Below are 19,465 nucleotides of genomic sequence, written 5' to 3'. Positions count from 1 at the left end.
TATTTTGTTATGATATCTAACAACTGTGCCAAATATGGTTCAAATCGGTTCATAACCTGATATAGCTGCCATATAAACCGATCTGGGATCTTGACTTCTTGAGCCTCTAGAGGTCGCAATTATTATCCGATTTGCCTGAAATTTTGTACGACGGATTCTCTCATGACCGTTAACATACGTGTTTATTATGGTCTGAATCGGTATATAGCCCGATACAGCTCCCATATAAATCGATCTCTCTATTTTACTTGAGCCTCTAGAGGGCGCAATTCTTATCCGATTTGAATGAATTTTGGCACGTAGTATTTTGTTATGATATCTAACAACTGTGCCAAATATGGTTCAAATCGGTTCATAACCTGATATAGCTGCCATATAAACCGATCTGGGATCTTGACTTCTTGAGCCTCTAGAGGTCGCAATTATTATCCGATTTGCCTGAAATTTTGTACGACGGATTCTCTCATGACCATTAACATACGTGTTTATTATGGTCTGAATCGGTATATAGCCCGATACAGCTCCCATATAAATCGATCTCTCTATTTTACTTCTTGAGCCCACAAAGGGCGCAATTCTTATTCGAATTGGCTGACATTTTATACAGGTCTCCAACATATAATTTAATTGTGGTCCAAACCGGACCATACCATAGATTCGGCCCGGCCGAACTTAGCACCCTTTTACTTGTTTTTATATACTTTTTTGCCTAAATAGAGATGCCGGGAAAAAAAACTCGACAAATGCGATCCACGGTGGAGGGTATAAAATATTCGGCCCGGCCGAAATTAGCAGGCTTCTACTTGTTTCTGATGGTCTCGCCAGGATTCGAACCCGTGCGTTCAGCATCATAGGCGGACACACTAACTTCTGCGCTACGGTGGCCTCCAAAGTCCACGCCATTCGTCGTTAGCTAACGTGCAAAGAGCATGCCAATGGCAAGGGAAGATCGATGGAGATTGCCCTGCACGAGTTTGTGCATAAAATAGAAGAATCCTTCGATGCTAAGACGTACACATTGGCGGTATGAATTTACATCGAGAAGGCTTTAAACAATGTGCAGACCGAGACACTGATCCAATCTTCTGCGTATCGGTCGGTGGAGACTGCCCCGCACGAGGTTGTGCATAAATTAGAAGAATCCTTCGATGCCAAGACGTACACATTGGCGGTATGGATTTACATCGATAGGGCTTTAAACAATGTGCAAACGGGGACACTGATCCAATTCTTACACCAATACCGGGTGGACCAGGTCCTTAGAGACTGGATATACCATACGCTAAAGAATAGGTGGATAAATTGACATAAATATAAGCGAGAAAGTGGCACAAGGCACGCCACCATAAATGACCTATTGCAGATGCTGACTGAGGAGGGATTTGAACTCGAATGCTACGCAGACGATGTTATAATACTTCTAAGTGTAAGGATCCCAATCAGCTACGCAGAAGAACCGAAAGGGTCTGGCAGATGATTTACGACTGGGCTAAACTTAATGTTAAACCAGAGAATAATCAAATCTGCCTATTCACAACGAAGACGAAGGTGGGCCAATTTGACGCACCACGTTTCCTCAATAGAACGATTTCGATATCTGACAAGGTCAAATACTTAGGAGTGATCTTGCACAGAAAACTGAATTGGAATGGCCACATTCAGGAGCGTACTGAGAAGGCTCACAGATGTTAGACACTATATAGACGGGCCGTAGGCTTGAAACGAAGCTTGAAGTCGAGGATAGTGAACTGGCTCCACAGTAGCGTGAGAAGACAAATCCTTAAATACGCCTCAGTAGTTTGGTGGACTGCGATGGAAGAAAAGTGCAACCCAAGGATAATGCAGTAGGTTCAGATAACAAGTTATCTTGGCATAGGCGGAGCGATGAAGACCACGTCCATTAGGGCACTGGAGCCTATTCTAAGGGAAAGTTTTTAAAAAAAAAAAACACATACAATTCAGACAAATGCATGAAATATTTATGAGTTGAAAGTACGGTCCATATAACTTTATGTTAGAAGATTATTTAATGCAAATGTTGACCGTGACGGCGCCTCAAATGGTCCATCCACTTAGTTCAATTTTGGCATACTCTTTCCAACATTTAGCCGGTATCTCACGAATAAATGCTTCAATGTTGTCTTCCAATGCGCCAATTGAAGCGGGCTTCTCTGTATAGACATGAGCTTTAACATGGGGCTCCACAAAATATAGTCTAAAGCGTTAAATCGCACGATCGAGGCGGCCAATTGAACAGTCCCGAACGTGAAATAAAATGTTCACCGAACTCGCCTCTCAATAAGTCCACTTTTACGCGTGCTGTGTGGCATGTGGCACCGTCTTGTTGAAACGACATGTCACGCAAGTCAAGCCCTTTCATTTTGGGCAAAAAAAAGTGAGATATCATCTTACGATAGCGCCCACCCTTTACAGTTATGATACGATTCGCATCACCTTTTAAGAAGTACGATCCAATGATGCCAGTAGCCCATAAACCGCACCAAACTGTGACCTTTTCTGGATACATTGGTAGCTCTTGCAATGTTTCTGGCTGATGTTCAATACATAATCGGCAATTCTGATTATTTACGTATCCATTGAGCCAAAAAAGAGTTTCGCCTCTGAACATAATTTGTCGATAAAAAAGTGGATCTTCGGCCAACTTTCCAAGTGTGCATTTACCAAAAATTCTGCGTTGCGGAAGGTCGTTCAGCATCAATTCTTGCACCAGCTTTTTTTTTTTTTGAAAGGCTTCACACCTAAATCCTTCCGCAAAATTCCACGTTGTTTAGTAACAGAGTCCCAATTGCTGTGAACGGCGACGATTGCTTCAATTTGGCTCAGATCGGCAAAGATTTAGATATAGCTGCCATATAGACCGATCTCTCGATTAAATGTTTTAGGGCCATAAAAGGCGCATTAATTGTTCGATTTCGCCAAAATTTGAGACAGTAAGTTGTGTTAGGATTTTCGACATTTTTCTGCAACTTGGCCCAAATTGGTCCGAGACCGATATCTCGATTAAAAGTCTTGGCCCCATAAAAGGCGCATTTATAATCCAATTTCACTGAAATTTGACACATCCGTGTCATATATGGTTTCGTTGTTGTTTTCGTAATCATATTTTCATGTGGACGTGGCGATCCTCGTAAAGCTACTGTAGGTGAGCAAGCTTGTTCCGGTCCAAAGGACCGATCGCCGCGGGAACAGGGTGGTCATTGGTTATTTAAAGCCGCCAATAACCCACAATGTCATATCGAGCATCATTGCCACTCAGTATTTGTGCATGAACCGGTACCTCCCGTCCTCTCGCTGAGACTCTCCGCTCGATACCGCTGATTGTTTGCGACTGCAATTGCAGCTATTCCTTATGGAGCATTCCACTATCCGCAACCTGGTAGCTTGCAGCTAAGCTTCTTGTGACAGCAATGAACACCACACAGTGTGGTGCTTACAGACACCAACCTATGTGGTGCTCACAGCTATTCCGTGCCGGGCACTTAGACTTATTTTAGTCCATTGTGAGGCCACAGTAGCAACAGGCTACAGGTGGGAATTGAGCCCACAACTCAGCACTGGTAATCAGAGCACGCTTCCAACTCGGCTACCAAGGAAACCAAAATGAGTTTAAAAATAAAAAAAAAATTCTTTCTTGTCCCATAAAGATATATAGAAAATAATGAACAAATACACGGTTGTTAAAGATAATAAAAGTGAATTTAAAAAAACATGCAATAATTTTCAATATTTTAGCAAAAAACATTTATAGTTTTCTTTTTCTTGTTATATGGGTAAAAAAAATAGAAAATGGGTTATTTACAATATTAACAGAAAAAAATAGTGAACTGCTTAGTAACGAATTAAACACAAAACAATAAATCAATAAGAACACAAATTAATTAAACAAAAAGAAAAACATAACAGGAACTGAGTTAAAAGGACAAACAATTGAACTTAAACAAACGAATTAAAAATAAAATCCCTACAAAATACAAGTCCCACTTACCTGTAACTCATCCCAGGGTATGGCACCACATTCATCACAAGATATGGCGGCAACCTGAACACGTAAAGTGGAATTATTTCCTTCCTTTTGTTGTATAACCTCAACTGTTGTAAGTCTAAAAAAACTAACTTTTAAATATTTGATTTTAAATGAAAAAGTTTAAAAATTTAACCTAAAAGTGGCCATTGAAACCAAATCACGCCTCCGCCATGTGCTGGCCTCCGAAGGCTCCGATGGTGAACTCAAATTCGTTTTAATTGGCTCTTCATAAACTTCACTGGCCACCTCCACAGGCGAAGCTTTCATATTGCCCTCTGTGGTGAAGGGATTGAGGCGAAACATCACATCAATGCAATCCATGGTCTTATCATCACCCATAACAATGGCAAAGTTTTCCGAATCTGAGCTAACATCACTTTGTATGGAAAATGTATCGCTCATATCATCCGTTTGTGTCCTTGACGTTATGGCCGAGTCAATGGAAGTCATAATGCTGGAAAAACCCTTTTTCATGGTCATAAAACCTGTGGAAAATGCAAAAAAGTGGGGGAATTTTGAAACTTTTCACCTGAGCAAAATCCGTTATATCTTCCACTTACCAGAATTGAATTCCTTCGTTAAACTGGGGGCATCACTGGTTGAATTCTTGGCCGAACGATAGCTCTTCGATGAAGATGATGCTGCTGATTGGGTAAATACCCCCGTATCGGGTTTGGTGGATGTCTGACTCATAGTCATAGATGAAGCCATGGTTGGAGTACTTTGAATTTGGACATTGTACCTATAAGAGTAACAAAACCAATAACAAACTACTAAAAGTTCCATTTCGTGCAATTGTTTTCCTTACCCATGGGTATTTGGATTTGATAAATGTATGCCACTATCAAAGGGTGCTTCATTTGTTATAGGTGATGGTGTCTCTACGCTACCAAAGGTATTGCTTTTGATTTGCTCTAAGGGTGGTGTGGGCCAGGTTATATTTGTACCTGTAACAATGTTTGAGAAAATAATTCTTAGTTCTTGGGGGGGTGTTATGACAATGAGCGGAAGGAGTTGTGAGTCACGTCGAAAAATTAAAGCAAATTAGTATCGATTAGTGTGTATTTTACTGTAAGCATGTGGTGATCTGATAATAGGTGTCTTGCCATTGCATCATGATCACCACTAATTGTAATTCTAGTACTACCCAGTGCCAGTGACAATTAAAAAAGAAAAGAAAACGAATTTGTTTTCTAGGACACGCCAAAAAAAAGAATTATGAATGAATAAAAAGAGAAGATAAAAGGGTGATGACAAAAATGAATGAATACTTTATCGCACCATTGAACTCACAGCTGTAACAGGTCTAACCCATGGATTGGATTGACCATTTTCGGCAACTCAGCAGTTATGCAAATGATATTTGGAAAGCACATACGTAGAATCAATGAACTCAATTTAAATCCGCATGCGCCTGCATAACTTGCATTTACCCCTTCTTGAATTGACATTTCGGTGACCCCCTGACAATAGGTTATAGACATTTGAGTTTCCCCCCACCAGAGGTAAGGGACTTTAAATGCTACAATTCGGAAAACGCACCGACTCTCCGACCCCCTGACAATAGGTTATAGACATTTGAGTTTTCCCCCACCAGATGTAAGGGACTCTAAATGCTATAAGTCGGAACACGCACCGACGCTCCGAACCCCTGACAATAGGTTATAGACATTTTTGAGTTTCCCCCCACCAGTGGTAAGGAACTCCTAAATGCTTTAAACTTAATCGGATGAACGCACATTTTCATTAATATTCAGGCACCATACATTCGATGCCACCTCCACCAACAGGCACCAATAGCATTTTGTTGACCCCAGTCCGCATGGGACACGCATCAACTGCACCATACATTTCCAACAAAACAGTCGAAGATAGTTTAAATTTGGACAGACATAACTCTGTGGTCTGTGGTCTAACAATCAATCATCAACCAACGGAACTCAGTCCAGAAGGTAGCACGATGTCCAATCTTCAACAATTCATGGCCCAGAAGGCGTGGGAGATCGAGAAATCCATAGCCAACATTAAAAAAAGCGCCCCAGGAGCATAGAAAGTTGGAATTTTATAAAAAAAACAATCGAAAGAGTTGACATTCCTGTGACAGGCATTTGGAGTAACAGAGAATGCTGTACGATATGACCCAACGCTGTCGGCTGATGATCCTTACATAATGGAGAATTTACACACATCTGTGGGAGTTATGTATAGTGCCGCCATGACTGACATTGAAGAGTGCATAAAGAACCTGAGAGCCAAGCCATATAAGCCATTGCCATCACAAAAGAGAGAGAGAGAGAGTGAACGAGAACCCACCAACTTTAAAAATTCAGCAAAAGGAGTTAAACCCGCTTCAAGGGATAACTAGGAAAATAGAGGCTCGGATGACAGCCTTAAACCGATTCCTGCAGGGTTTGACATCGGTGGAGGACGGCGTACCAAAACAACGCTACTCCATCAAGATCGACACATTTAAATGTATGTAGCTTCAAATACAGAACCTTTACGATGAAGTTTGGCAGCACCTGGAGGACCCATCGGAATTAGGCCTTGACCAAGAGGAATACAATGCGTTGGAAGATTCAGTTCAACATCAAATTATAAGGCTTTATGTAATAGGGGACAAACATGAAGAACCAGCTACTTATAGATAGTCACGGGCAATCAATTCTGTACCGCTAAATTCATTACTACTTACAATCCCGCAGTTTAACGGCGACTATTTGAAGTGGAGCAAATTTTATGAACTATTCTTGGAGATGGAAGATAGGCAACTGCTGCCCAACGTACAAAAAATGTGATACCTGAAAACAAATGTTTCGGGAGAAGCAAGCAACCTTAAAAGCCACCTGACATTAACAGATGAAAATTACAAAACCGATTGGTTGCTCCTGCAGGAGCGTTACAGCAACAAAAGAGTTTTAGTGTCCACATTAGTTGAGAAGATCTTTAATCAACCAACGGGGACATTCTCTGCAGCTACAATCAAAGGTTTGCATGACACTACTACAGAATGTCTGCTGGCACTGAATAATCTGGGAATTGATACTTCCTCTTGGGATGCCATACTGCTGACATTAATGGTTAAAAAGATGGATCGTAACCTTCCCAATAGGTTTATGCAATCACTCGGTAAACCAAAGGAGGTACCAACAATTGAAGAAGAAGAATTACTATATTTCCTAGAATTCCAGTTTCAATCAATGGATTCTATTGGAGTCAAGGATAGACCGGCAGGACAACAAGACACAAGCCAGGTAGTCTCTACTGTGGCAGCATCTGGAAACAAAATTTGCAAATTATGTAACAATGGACCCCATCCGCTCTATCACTGCAAACAATTTTTGAAAATGGCAGAATCTGAGAGACTCAAACTTTGCATCAATTGCTTCAAGATTGACCATTCAGCAAAGGCCTGCTCTGCAAGCAGTTGTAGAAAATGCGGGGATCGCCACATTCAAATTTTCATGTGAATGTGGCGATCCCCGCCAAGCTCCTGTATGTGAGCAAGCTCGTTCCGGTCCAAAGGACCGATCGCCGTGGGAACAGAGTCCCCATTGATCATTTAAAGCCAGTAAGTCAGTAACTCGCATTGTCATATCGAGCATCATATGCACTCAGTATTTGTGCAAGAGCCGGTGCCACCCGACGTCTCGCTGAGACTCTCCGCTTGATACCGCTGAATGTCCGCGACTGCCGTTATAGTTACTCCGTATGAAGCATTCCAATATCCGCAACCAGTGGACGCGACAGCAGGGATATTGACAGCAAAGAACACCACACAGATCGGACCTCAAAGTTCCAGTTTGTGTGGTGCACGCAGCTATCCCGTGCCGAGGCTGTGCCGGGGGTTGTTGTTGTTGTAGCAATGTGTTGTGATCTATCTATCGTCTACTTGATTCTATTGAATATCCAGATCCAGGAACTCTGCGACTAAGATGGGGTGCGTCCAGAGGCATCCGGGTCTGAGTCGAGTGGGTCCGACAGCGCAGTTAAACAGGTCTAGTGAGTCGTATGGTCCCTGGTCACAATCGGGACATACATTCTGCACGTTGGAATCAATCTTTGCTCAGTAGGAATTGAGGCGGCTCATCTGCCGGTTCATAATTGAGCCAGAACTACTCTAGTTTGCCAGGGGAGGTTAATTTTTTCAAAAGCAATGGGAGGTGATCATTCTCTAAGGACGGACCACATTCACCCGGTAGCTATTCACCGTATCTGCATGAATGTTGTCTAGACCGACTTGATCTAGAGGTTCTATCTTGTAGCCCCGAACCTCTCGCTCTAGATCAAGTATATCCACCTTAGGGCTTCTCGACGGTGGAAACCTATCCACAAGATGATGATTTGGATAGTCCCTGCGATAGCAGCACAGAAGGTATTGCTTTGACATCATGTAGTTTTGTCTTTCCACGGGTAGGATCTTTCTGAATATTATTCCACTGCGTGTCACAGAGCACACTTCCGCTGCGTCACTTACCACTGACCGGTCAATTGCTTTGTACGTGGTCAACAAGGTTACTTCGTTGTTGCAACCACATTTTCATGTGAAGGTGGCAATCATCAACAAGCTACTGTAGGTGAGTAAGCTCGTTCCGGCCTATACGACCTATCACCACGGGAACAGAGCGACCAATGGTTAGAGATGGGTAAATACCCGAAAGGTATTTACCCGGTAAATTGGGTAAATACCCGGGTATTTACACATTTAAACCCAAAAGCTGGGTATTTATAATTTTGCAGATATCTTGGGTACAAAAACCTTTTTCCAAAAAATTTTTGATGATTTCGTATTCTTTGTATATAAACCTGACCTTCTGATCTCATAAAATCGGATTTTAGTTTTATATAGCCTCTATATAGACCGATTTGCAGACTTAAAGTCTTGAGGCAATAAATTGGTAATTTTTTATCCGATTTCGATGAAATTTGGCACAGTGAGTTCTGGAAGACCCCTACCCATTTCTGTGAAGTGTGGTTCATATCGGACTATATTTGGATATAGCTGCGCTATAGACCGACTGCCCGATCTCCCGGTATAGGGTATTGAGGCCATAAAAAATCCATTTATTACCCTAATTCGATGAAATTTGGCACGGTGTGTTCTGGAAGACCCTTACTCATTTCTGTCAAATGTAGTCCTGATTGGACCATATTTGGTTATAGCTGCTATATACACCGATCTCCCGATATAGTGTAATGAGCCTATAAAAGGAGAATTTTTCATCCTATTTCGATGAAATTTAGAATAAGGAGTTCTGGTACTCCCCTAAACCTTTTTGTAGAATATCGTCCAGATTGGACCATATTTAGATATGGATATGCATCATTGCCATGTGGAAGGTCATGTTACACGTATTGGTCAAAGCTAGAAGACAGAGTGGGACTAGGAGTCTACATTGAGAACCAAGGACTGAGATCTGTTTTAGACTGCCTGTCCATAATACGATCTTGCAGCAATCCCCTGACAGCCGGTTGCACGTACCGGATTGACCCGTTGGAGTTCATCATCGACAAGGGCTGCCGTCTCATTGTATAACACACTGCTACAACAACAACAACGATCCTGCAGGTAGAGATCCGGGCGATCACGGAATGCGTGAGGTGGTGTGGTGCTAACGCAAGGACGTCGAGTCTGAACATTTTTACGAACAGTAAAATGACCATAAGGGCTATAACAACCAGGAGGGTTAATTCGCAAACAGTCTTGGATTGTAAGAAGGAGATTAACGCCTTCTCTGAGGATGGCACAATCCACATCGTTTGGGTGTTGGGCCATAACGGAGTAAGGGGTAATGAAAGGGCAGACGATTTGGCGGTCAAGTCCAGGCGACTGCTGTCAAAAAACTTGCTTAACCCGAAGCCTTTCGGGTCGACGCAGTCCGAGTTAAGGGCATGACCGACGAACGTGCTTGCAACACTGTGAAACAGCGTTACAGTCGAAAGGACGGCGAAAAAACCTATGGGGTGATCCGCATATTGAGAGGACGAGCCTATTACTGAAAGGAAGTAAGAAGGAAGTCGGTATAGCTTTTGGTATCATAACGAGACACATAACACTATGAACTCGCTTATGAAAAATCGGTGCGGCAAGTGATAGCATGTGGTTTTTATTGTTGTAGCAGTGTGTTATACACTGAGACGGCAGCCCTTGCCGATGAAGGAATCCATCGGGTCAATCAGGTACCTGCAACCGGCTGCCATGGGATTGGGTGGCAAGCATGTGTAGGACATGTGTGGAAGATGATGAGACGGTGGAGCATTTCCTATGTCATTAGCCGGCTTATACGGCAAAAAGACACCGATACTTAGGTGGGGCCACCGTAGCGCAGAGGTTAGCATGTCCGCCTATGACGCTGAACGCCTGGACTCGAATCCTGGCGAGACCATCAGAAAAAAATTTTCAGCGGTGGTTTTCCCCTCCTAATTAGAGCGCACAACAAGCCGATTACTGACTTTGGTGTATGTCCATAGTGGCATGGAGCGGATTAATATCCGCACCATCTGTTCAACCTAACCTAGTAAAACACGCAACAATTCTCGGGGTGATTCTCAACAACCTCTTCTCGATGTCAGCCCATGCTTCTGCAGCCTGCAATTAGAAACAAGAGAAATGTCCCCAAATCTTTGGCCGGCTGCACTTGCGAAATGGAAATGTAAGGCGATTAGGGGGTGCCTTATCTACCTCGCTGGAGGAGAAGGATAACCCAGAGCATGAATTATCCGCGATTAGTTGGCATGCGCAATAAGCTCCCAATTAGCTCAGTCCCCGCTAAAAACATCCCAGCAAGCTTAGAGGATATACATTACAAAAACCAGTTATGGCCGAGGAGGCAACCGTGGCGGAGAGATTAGCATGTGTGTCTATGATGCTGAACGCCTGGGTTCAAAATCCCGACGTGAACGTTAGAAAAACTTATCATCGCTGGTTATCCTTTTACTAATGCTGGCTACATTTGTGAGATATCCTGCCATGTTAAAAGTTCTGTACCAGGTGGTGTGGCTAGGCGGCACGCCATTCAAACTCAGCATAAAAAGGAGGCCCCTCTATTATTGGGTCTAAACTTTAATCGGAATGCAACCGTTGACATGAAAGAAGTATACGCTGTTCCTTAGTGGGATGTTCACGGGAAATTTAATATTAAGTTCACGACCTTTCATCTTCACTGTGTGTTATTTCACCCTACCTCGACCAATCGTGGGATGCGATAAAATAGAAATAATGAGCATGCCTTATTCGAAAAAAATATTAAAATTTTATTAGGGTGGGTGCATGAGAAATAAGGTAAAAAAAGTTAGACGACATCAAGATTTTCTTTAAAGAAAAAAAAAAGAATGTTAGAGGTGGTAAAGTGGATACAAATGTATATAGGTGGGTGAGTTGTATGTGGAAAATAACGAAAAAAAAAGAGTTAATGCGTAAAATTTCGACAAGTAAAGCAAAGTTACGTGAAACTATAGAACTAAAGAAGAGCACGGCGCTTGCCACTCAAATATATTTCGAATATTGCAAGAAAGAAAGAAAGACAGAATGGGGGGGAAAAGGAAGAAGATGTAGAAGAAGAAATAGTAGGACCGTAAATAAAAAAATCAAAAATACTCTTACTATTTATATGTAAATCATCACCCAAACTAGCTGAGTCAGGTAAGACACTTTCAGCATCACCACCACTTGATTCCTTACCGGGTGTTGGAGACGGCATAACAAATGTCACCTCAATTTGTGGTACCACACAACCCAATATCAAAGATTTGCTGGTGTTTTGCTGAAAATAGAAAGAAAAAGAAAGCATAACAAATGATCTTCCTATACTCAAAATTCTCTCAATCATGGCTAATAAGGCCTCTGTTGCGGGCTTGGCAAACCTTTTGTAATATCCTCTCGGCATCCAGTGACAAATATGTAGACATCTCGCTGAACTCCTCACCCAAACGCAACAGGAACAAGTACTGGTAGTGATCGATTTGCACACTAACCAAATTGGAAATATGAGCAATGGCATGCACATCGGCGGTGCGTTCGTTACTAGCATTAGATGAGGCTTGCGATTTGCGACCAGCATTTATATCTTCCTCACTGTCCAGAAAGGGATTGCGGGGCAATTTTGTATTACTATTGGCATAATCTAAACGATTTATATTCGCTTCCATGGAGAAAGCTGGTCCCTTTGCTGTTGAAGCTCCTGATTGCGAGGCATCGTCATCACCGCCACTACCTTTGCGACTACCCGTCTTACTGTGTGGCTCATTCGGTGACATGGCTCCGGTGCCCGAGTGCAGCCAGAGTGTTATGGGTACGGCATCAACAAAGGGTATGGATTTATTGGCGCCCAACGAACGGGCACCCATAAAATCTATCCATACCGGATCAAATTTTATACACCAGACATCTCTTGGTTCAGACCACATGGCATAACGTGAAAGATTTTGCAAAGAAGCCGATTTGGGTATAGATGAAGAACGATGCTGCTGCTGCTGCTGTTGCGGCGGCGACTGTTGCTGGTGTCCACTGGCATTGAATGTGGCTGCCGGACTCTCTGCCGAAGCTCCCACATCTGTAGCGGCCACATGTGAGAGTATACGATCGGTAACTATACACATATCGCCCCTAGCCGAGGGAAACCCGGTGCCAAAGACCAGAGATCCCTCCTGCAAAGAATGTAAGGCTTGGGCAAGATCCGCACGAGATGAACCCATTTCACGTATATTGGTTAAAGCAAAACGGGATATTTGTATTTGCATCATTTTCGGGCGGTCCTTTTGATTGGCCGTCTCCAAAGACGATTCAATTACAATGCGAGGCATTATGGCCTCAACTTTAACATCCATATACATTAGATTGGGTTCATTCACTTCGGGTTCTTCATTATACAGCGAGAATTTGGAGGAGCCCTTGAGCGTAGTGGCCTGTGAACCATGCGATCCTATGGTGGATGGTGATCCTAGAGCTGCTGAATTGGTCGGTGAGACCGCAATGCTGGTGCGCAATAGGCTTTCATGCAGATTCAAAGCAAAGGAATTGAGCCACAATATGGAACACAAATCGAAATGAATTTGCAAGGGATTAATATGGACGAATACTTTGGACGGGGGCACTGTAAGAGAAAAAAGTTAAAAGATTACAATAAAAAAAAAGGGTACTTACAACAAAAATTAAAAACTTACAGGGAAATATAAAGTCGCCGGGGTAATAAAAGTAGGTGAATTCCGCATGTATAATAGGCATTTCTGCTGGAAACGAATAACGATCCTTATCACCTAAAAGAATGAATAAACCATTGTTGTTAAATAATCATTGAAATTTCAAATAATTAAATACAAATAAAACATTAACATTTTGTGGCCCAGCCGGAATAGCAAAGTACCAAATAAACAAATATGTCATTAGTGACAAACAAAAATAACGAAAGAAGATTTCACCTTCAAGGAACATCTTTTCAAAAGTAGGATTTTTACAAATATTTTTGTTTTCGGACAATATTCCAGCTCGAGATCATATTCAATGAGTTTTATTCAAAAAATAGCATAGCAAAGAAGTTATAAAAGTTTTGCAAGTGTGTGCTATTTTTTAAAAAAATTTGACTGGCTTGGTGGATCATGATTTCTGATATGCCATGCATCTTCATCAACACCTTTGTCAAATTGATTAGGGTGCTCTACATACCAAACGACTTTTTAGTACGATGTAAAGCACGCTTTTGTTTTGAAACTGGGCTTAATAAGTCCTCTAACTCTCCTTAGCGCAGTTAGGTTAGGTTGAAAAGAGGGTGCGGATAGAAATCCGCCCCATGCCACAATGGACATACAACTAAGACAGGAATCGCCTTGTTGTGCGCTCTAAATACTAAAAAGCTATCCCGAAAAAGAAAATCTAAGTTAAGAATTTCGTGTTATTTACAAAATCCTTAATTCTTTTCCATACCACTCCTCTTAGTTGGTTCATGTCTCGTATTGTCTCCCTACCTAAGTACCGGTGTCTTTTAGCCGCGAAAGCCGTTCAATGACATAGGAAATGCACGAACGTCTCATCATCTTCCCCACATTCTATCACTTGCCGCACCGATTTTGCATAAGTGAGTAGTTCTATGTGTCCCGTTATGATACCAAAAGCTATACTGACCTCCTTTTGGTATCATAACGGGACACTACGAGCTCTCTTATACAAGATCGGTGCGGCAAGTGATAGCAAGTGGGGAAGGTGAAGAGAAGTTGGTATCCCGTTATGATACCAAAAGCTATACTGACCTCCTTTTGGTATCATAACGGGACACTACAAGCTCTCTTATAGAAGATAGGTGCGGCAAGTGATATCATGTGCAGGGCATGTGGGGAAAGTGATGAGACATTGGAGCATTTCCAATGCCATTGACCTCCTTCCCGGCACGGGATAACTATGAGTACCACACAGGCTGTAACATTGAGCTCCGATCTGTGTGGTGTTCATTGTTATCACGAGAATCTTAGCTGCGAGGTACTGGGCGCGTCTACAGGTTGCGGATAATGGAATGCTTCATACGGAGTAGCTGCAATGGCAGTCGCGGACAATCAGCGGTATCGAGCGGAGAGTCTCAGTAAAAAACCGGGCGGCATCGGCTCTTGCATAAATACTTAGTGCCTGTGATGCTCGATATGATAAGGCGAGTCATAGGCGCCTTTAAATAACCAATGGCCACCCAATTTTCGCGGCGATCGATCCTTTGGACCGTAACGAGCTTACTCACCTGCATGAGGATCGCCACCTCGACATATATAGACATGTGGCTACAACAACAACTGACATTCTTCTTACTTCCTTTCTGTAATAGCCTCGTCTTCCCACGATCTGGATATACCCCCTCGTACGATCCGTATATGCTACCAACTGTTTTGCTGTTCGTTGCCCACGCCCTTAACTCGGACTGCGTCGACTCGAAAGGCTTCGGGTTAACCAAGTTTATTGACGGCGATCCTCTAGCCTGCGTTAACGGAGAATATAGGCAGAAGATCGAGGCGCTTGGGACGCTATTCTACGTTCGGCTAGTGGAACAAATATCCTGTCATAGCCAATTAAAGTAAGTAAAGTAAAGCGAAGATCCTCTAACCTTCACCGCTAAATCATCTGCCCTTTTATTCCCCCTTACTCCGTTATGGCACGGTATCCAAATAATGCGGATTTTGTCATCCTCAGAGAAGGCGTTAATCTCCTTCTTACACTGCAAGACTATTCGTGACCTTACCGTCCTGGTTGTTATTGCCCTTATGGCCAGTTTACTGTCCGTAAAGATGTTCACACACCACCGCATGCATTCCGTGATCCCCGGATTTCCGCCTGCAGGACCGTATTATGTTCAGGCAGTCTAAAACAGATCTCAGTCCCTGAGTTCTCAATGTAAACCCCCAGGCCCACTCTGTCCTCTGGCTTTGATCCATCCATGTAACATGATCTTCCAGATAGCAATACTAGGGTTCCGTCAGATCAAGACCGTGTCGCTGGTCGCAGTGCCTCGTACTCGACCTCAAGTGTCGTCTTTGGTATCCGATCGGAAACATCTTTCCTTCCTTCCAGGTATACTATTGTCGCCTCGATTATACCGCGATGGTATGAGCTGCTCCTATCCCCAATAAATTTTCTCATCGCTTTAAGTCTCAAAGCCACAATGGATGCCTCACACTTAATCTGTATGTCGATAGGTCGGATATCTAGAATAGTCTCTGAACCCGTTTTATGGTCCTTATGTTGCACTTTTTCTCCACTATAGTCCACCAAACTACTGAGGGGTAACTAAGTTTTGGTCTTATCACGCTGATGTAGAGCCCGTGGACTATCATCGGATTCAGGCCCAATTTCGTGCCCAACATCTGTGAGCCTTCACAATACGCTCCTTAATATAACACTTCCAATTAAGTTTTCTATCCAATATCACTCCTAAGTATTTGACTTTGTCAGATATCGAAATCGTTTTATTGAGGAAACGTGGTGCGTCAAATTGGCCCACATTCGTCTTCTGTCTTCTCTGGGTTAACATTGAGACCCATGGGTCCCAGCCATATGCCATATGCAAGACCCTGTCGGACCTTCTGTATAACTGGTTCGGATCATTACCCTTAAAAAGTATTATATTGTAACATCATCTGCAGACGATGTGAAAATTTTGTGAAATTTGCAACAATTTGTTTTTATACCCACATCTGTAGGATGGGGGTATGCTAATCTAGTCATTCCATTTGTAACACCTCGAAATATTGATCTGCGTCCCTATAAAGTGTATATATTCTTGTTCTTCTTCTAGCCATGTCCTTCCGTCGCACAGTGGGATGGGAAAAAAAAATAATTGGAAATAAGTCTGCCATTTTGAAACAGATAGAGATATCTTCCATTTTACATGGTTATAGCCGAGGTGTTATCCAGTTTATATGGAAAATTTCAGGGTCCTACAAGTCCCAGGGGCCATTGGTGGGCCTTTAAAGTTGGTCACCTTGGCCCTACAAAATTTGGTTCGGGCTTTCAAAAGCGCATTTATGGTCCGATTTTCAAAATGTTTTTGCTGTAAAGTGTCTAAAAAAACAGGCCTAAATGTCCGGCATATTTTTTATACCCTCCACCATAGGAAGGGGGTATACTAATTTCGTCATTCTGATTGCAACTACTCGAAATATTCGCCTAAGACCCCATAAAGTATATATATTCTTGATCGTCGTGACATTTTATGTCGATCTAGACATGTCCGTCCGTCTGTCTGTCCGTACGTCCGTCTGTCTGCCGAAAGCACCCTAACTTTCGAAGGAGTAAAGCTAGCCGCTTGAAATTTTGCACAAATACTTCTTATTAGTGTCGGTAGGTTAGGATTGTAAATGGGCCATATCAGTCCATTTTTTGATATAGATGCTATATATAAACCGATCTTGGGTTCTGACTTCTTGAGCCTCTAGAGGATGCAATTCTTATCCGATTGGAATAAAATTTTGCACGAAGAGTTTTGTTATGATATCCAACAATTGTGCCAAGTATGGTTCGAATCGGTCCATAATCTGATATAGCTGCCATATAAACCGATCTTGGGTCTTGACTTCTTGAACCTCTAGAGGACGCAATTCTTATCCGATTGGAATAAAATTTTGCACGATATGTTTTGTTATGATATCCAACAATTGTGCCAAGCATGGTTCAAATCGGTCCATAATGTGATATAGCTGCGATATAAACCGATTTTGGGTCTTGACTTCTTGAGCTTTTTGAGGGCGCAATTCTCGTCCGATTTGACGTGAATTTTGCACGTGATGTTTTGGCATCATTTTTAACTACTGCGCTAAGTATGGTTCAAATCGGTCCATGTTTTGATAATGCTGCCATATAAACCGATCTTGGGTCTTGACTTCTTAAGCCTCTAGAGGACGCAATTCTTATCCGATTGGAATAAAATTTTGCACGGCGTGTTTTGTTATGATATCCAACAATTGTGCCAAGTATGGTTCAAATCGTTCCATAATCTGATATAGCTACCATATAAACCGATCTGGGATCTTGACTTCTTGAGCCTCAAGAGAGCGCAATTCTTATCCGATTTGGCTGAAACTTTGCCAGAATTGGTTTGTTTTGACTTCCAACAACTGTGTTAAATATGGTTTTAGTTGGTCCATAACCTGATATAGCTGCCATATAAACAGATCTGGGATCTTGATTTCTTGAGCCTCTAGAGGTCGCAATTATTATCCGATTTGCCTGAAATTTTGTGCAACGACTTCTCTTATGACCTTCAACATGCGTGTATATTATGGTTTGAAGCGGTCTATAGCCTGATATGGCTCCCATATAAACCGATCTCCCTATTTTACTTCTTGGGCCACTAAAGGACGCAATTTTTATTCGAATTGGCTGAAATTTTACAATTCTTTTGTTTTATCATAAGTTGCCTAAAAAGAGATATCGGGAAAAGAACTCGTTTGGAAATTTTCTTTTTCGCGGTTATTTTTTAGTATTTAAAGCGCACAAAAAGCCGATTACTGGCTTAGATGTATGTCAACCTAACCTTAATATGGTTAGCCAGCCAAAGGCAGATATGTATAAAATATGAAATTCTGAACGAATATCGCGACACGTATGCCACAGGTCAGACAATGTCTGAATAAAATTGTCACATAAACTGATATCTCGAATGACGGCTTACGGCTATTTAACCCGATTTCACTGAAATTTAAAGTAGTTTATTACACATGCTGTAAAGGCATTTATTGAACAAAATTTGTTGTTGTAGCAACATTTGAATGTGAAGGTGGCGATCGTCGTTAATCTCTTATAGGCTAGCAAGTTCGCTCCGGTCTATACGACCTATCGCAGCGGGAGCTTGATGGCTGTTGGTTATGTAAGGGCGCCAATAACTCGCCTTGTCGTATCGAGCATCATAGGCACTCAGTATTTAAGGAAGAGCCTGTGCAACCCGGTCTCTCACTGAGACTCTCCACTCGATACCGCTGATTGTCCTCGTCTACAGTTGCAGCTACCCTGTATGGAGCATTCCATTATCCGCATCTTCGTGATAACGAAGAACACCACACAGATTGGAGCTCAAGGTTCCAGCTTGTGTGATGCTCATAGTTATATCGTTCTGGGTCGAACAATAATTGCCATTGATAGCAATCTCCCGGTGGTGCTGGTGCCTAGAAACACCAGCGAGAGATCCCTATTGACAGCGGGAGAACCCTCTATATAGACCATTAGGTCGTGAATGACAGTTTCCGGTCTCTCACTGAGACTTTCCACTCGATACCACTGATTGTCCTCGACTGCAGTTGCAGCTACTCCGTATGGAGCATTCCACTATCCGCAACTTCGTGATAACGAAGAACACCACACAGATTGGAGCTCAAGGTTCCAGCTTGTGTGATGCTCATAGTTATCCCGTTCTGGGTCTATTCGATTCGTACAGGACTTTTCAGAAATTTTGAACAAGGAGTTGAATTTGGGTATCATGTTAAACACATTGGCTTACGCATATAAGGCCTATTTTTGTCGATCTTTAATTCAATAATTCAAATTTATTTACCCAATTGCTTTGGTTAAACATCTCTAATAACACAAATACTACAACTTATTGCACAGAATAAATTAACACTATATAGCAATAAAAATCTGCTGCAGTGCGTTTTCACACAAACCACACGCGCTAGTTTACACAGAGTCAACAAAAATAGGGGACTTTATTAAACATAATAATCTCTACCATGTTATTACAGCATATACAACACACGTTTAGTTTTTAAATAATAATGAATTCATAAAATTTTTCAAACGAATAGGAAAAGGACATTCAGACATGCATGGTGGGGGGAAAGGGGAGACAACTGAAGTGAGGGGAAGGAAACATGTACGGAACGGAAAACATGTAAATCACCTGTTTTGATTTTCCTTTTTTGTTGTGCTATAAATACAATTTTAAATCGATTTGT

General features: G+C 42.2%; 1 protein-coding gene across 1 annotated transcript in view; it reads right to left on the bottom strand.

The window, feature by feature from the left end:
* The window catches only part of LOC106089633 (bridge-like lipid transfer protein family member 3B), a 173,795-nt gene that overhangs the window by 30,268 nt on the left and 124,062 nt on the right, over nucleotides 1-19,465 (bottom strand). The window contains exons 8-16 of the mRNA XM_059365966.1: nucleotides 19,411-19,437; nucleotides 13,208-13,300; nucleotides 12,569-13,137; nucleotides 11,909-12,535; nucleotides 11,649-11,808; nucleotides 4,854-4,992; nucleotides 4,606-4,787; nucleotides 4,179-4,530; nucleotides 4,007-4,121 (exon numbers count right to left, since the gene is read on the bottom strand). Coding sequence (XP_059221949.1) covers nucleotides 4,007-4,121; nucleotides 4,179-4,530; nucleotides 4,606-4,787; nucleotides 4,854-4,992; nucleotides 11,649-11,808; nucleotides 11,909-12,535; nucleotides 12,569-13,137; nucleotides 13,208-13,300; nucleotides 19,411-19,437 — 2,264 coding nt within the window. The remainder of the gene's footprint in view (nucleotides 1-4,006; nucleotides 4,122-4,178; nucleotides 4,531-4,605; nucleotides 4,788-4,853; nucleotides 4,993-11,648; nucleotides 11,809-11,908; nucleotides 12,536-12,568; nucleotides 13,138-13,207; nucleotides 13,301-19,410; nucleotides 19,438-19,465) is intronic.

Source organism: Stomoxys calcitrans, chromosome 3, assembly GCF_963082655.1.
Source record: "Stomoxys calcitrans chromosome 3, idStoCalc2.1, whole genome shotgun sequence".
In the NCBI taxonomy this organism is placed as follows: domain Eukaryota; kingdom Metazoa; phylum Arthropoda; class Insecta; order Diptera; family Muscidae; genus Stomoxys; species Stomoxys calcitrans.
The sequence above is the reverse complement of the archived record's forward strand: the minus strand, read 5'-3'. Positions and strand labels throughout refer to the sequence as shown.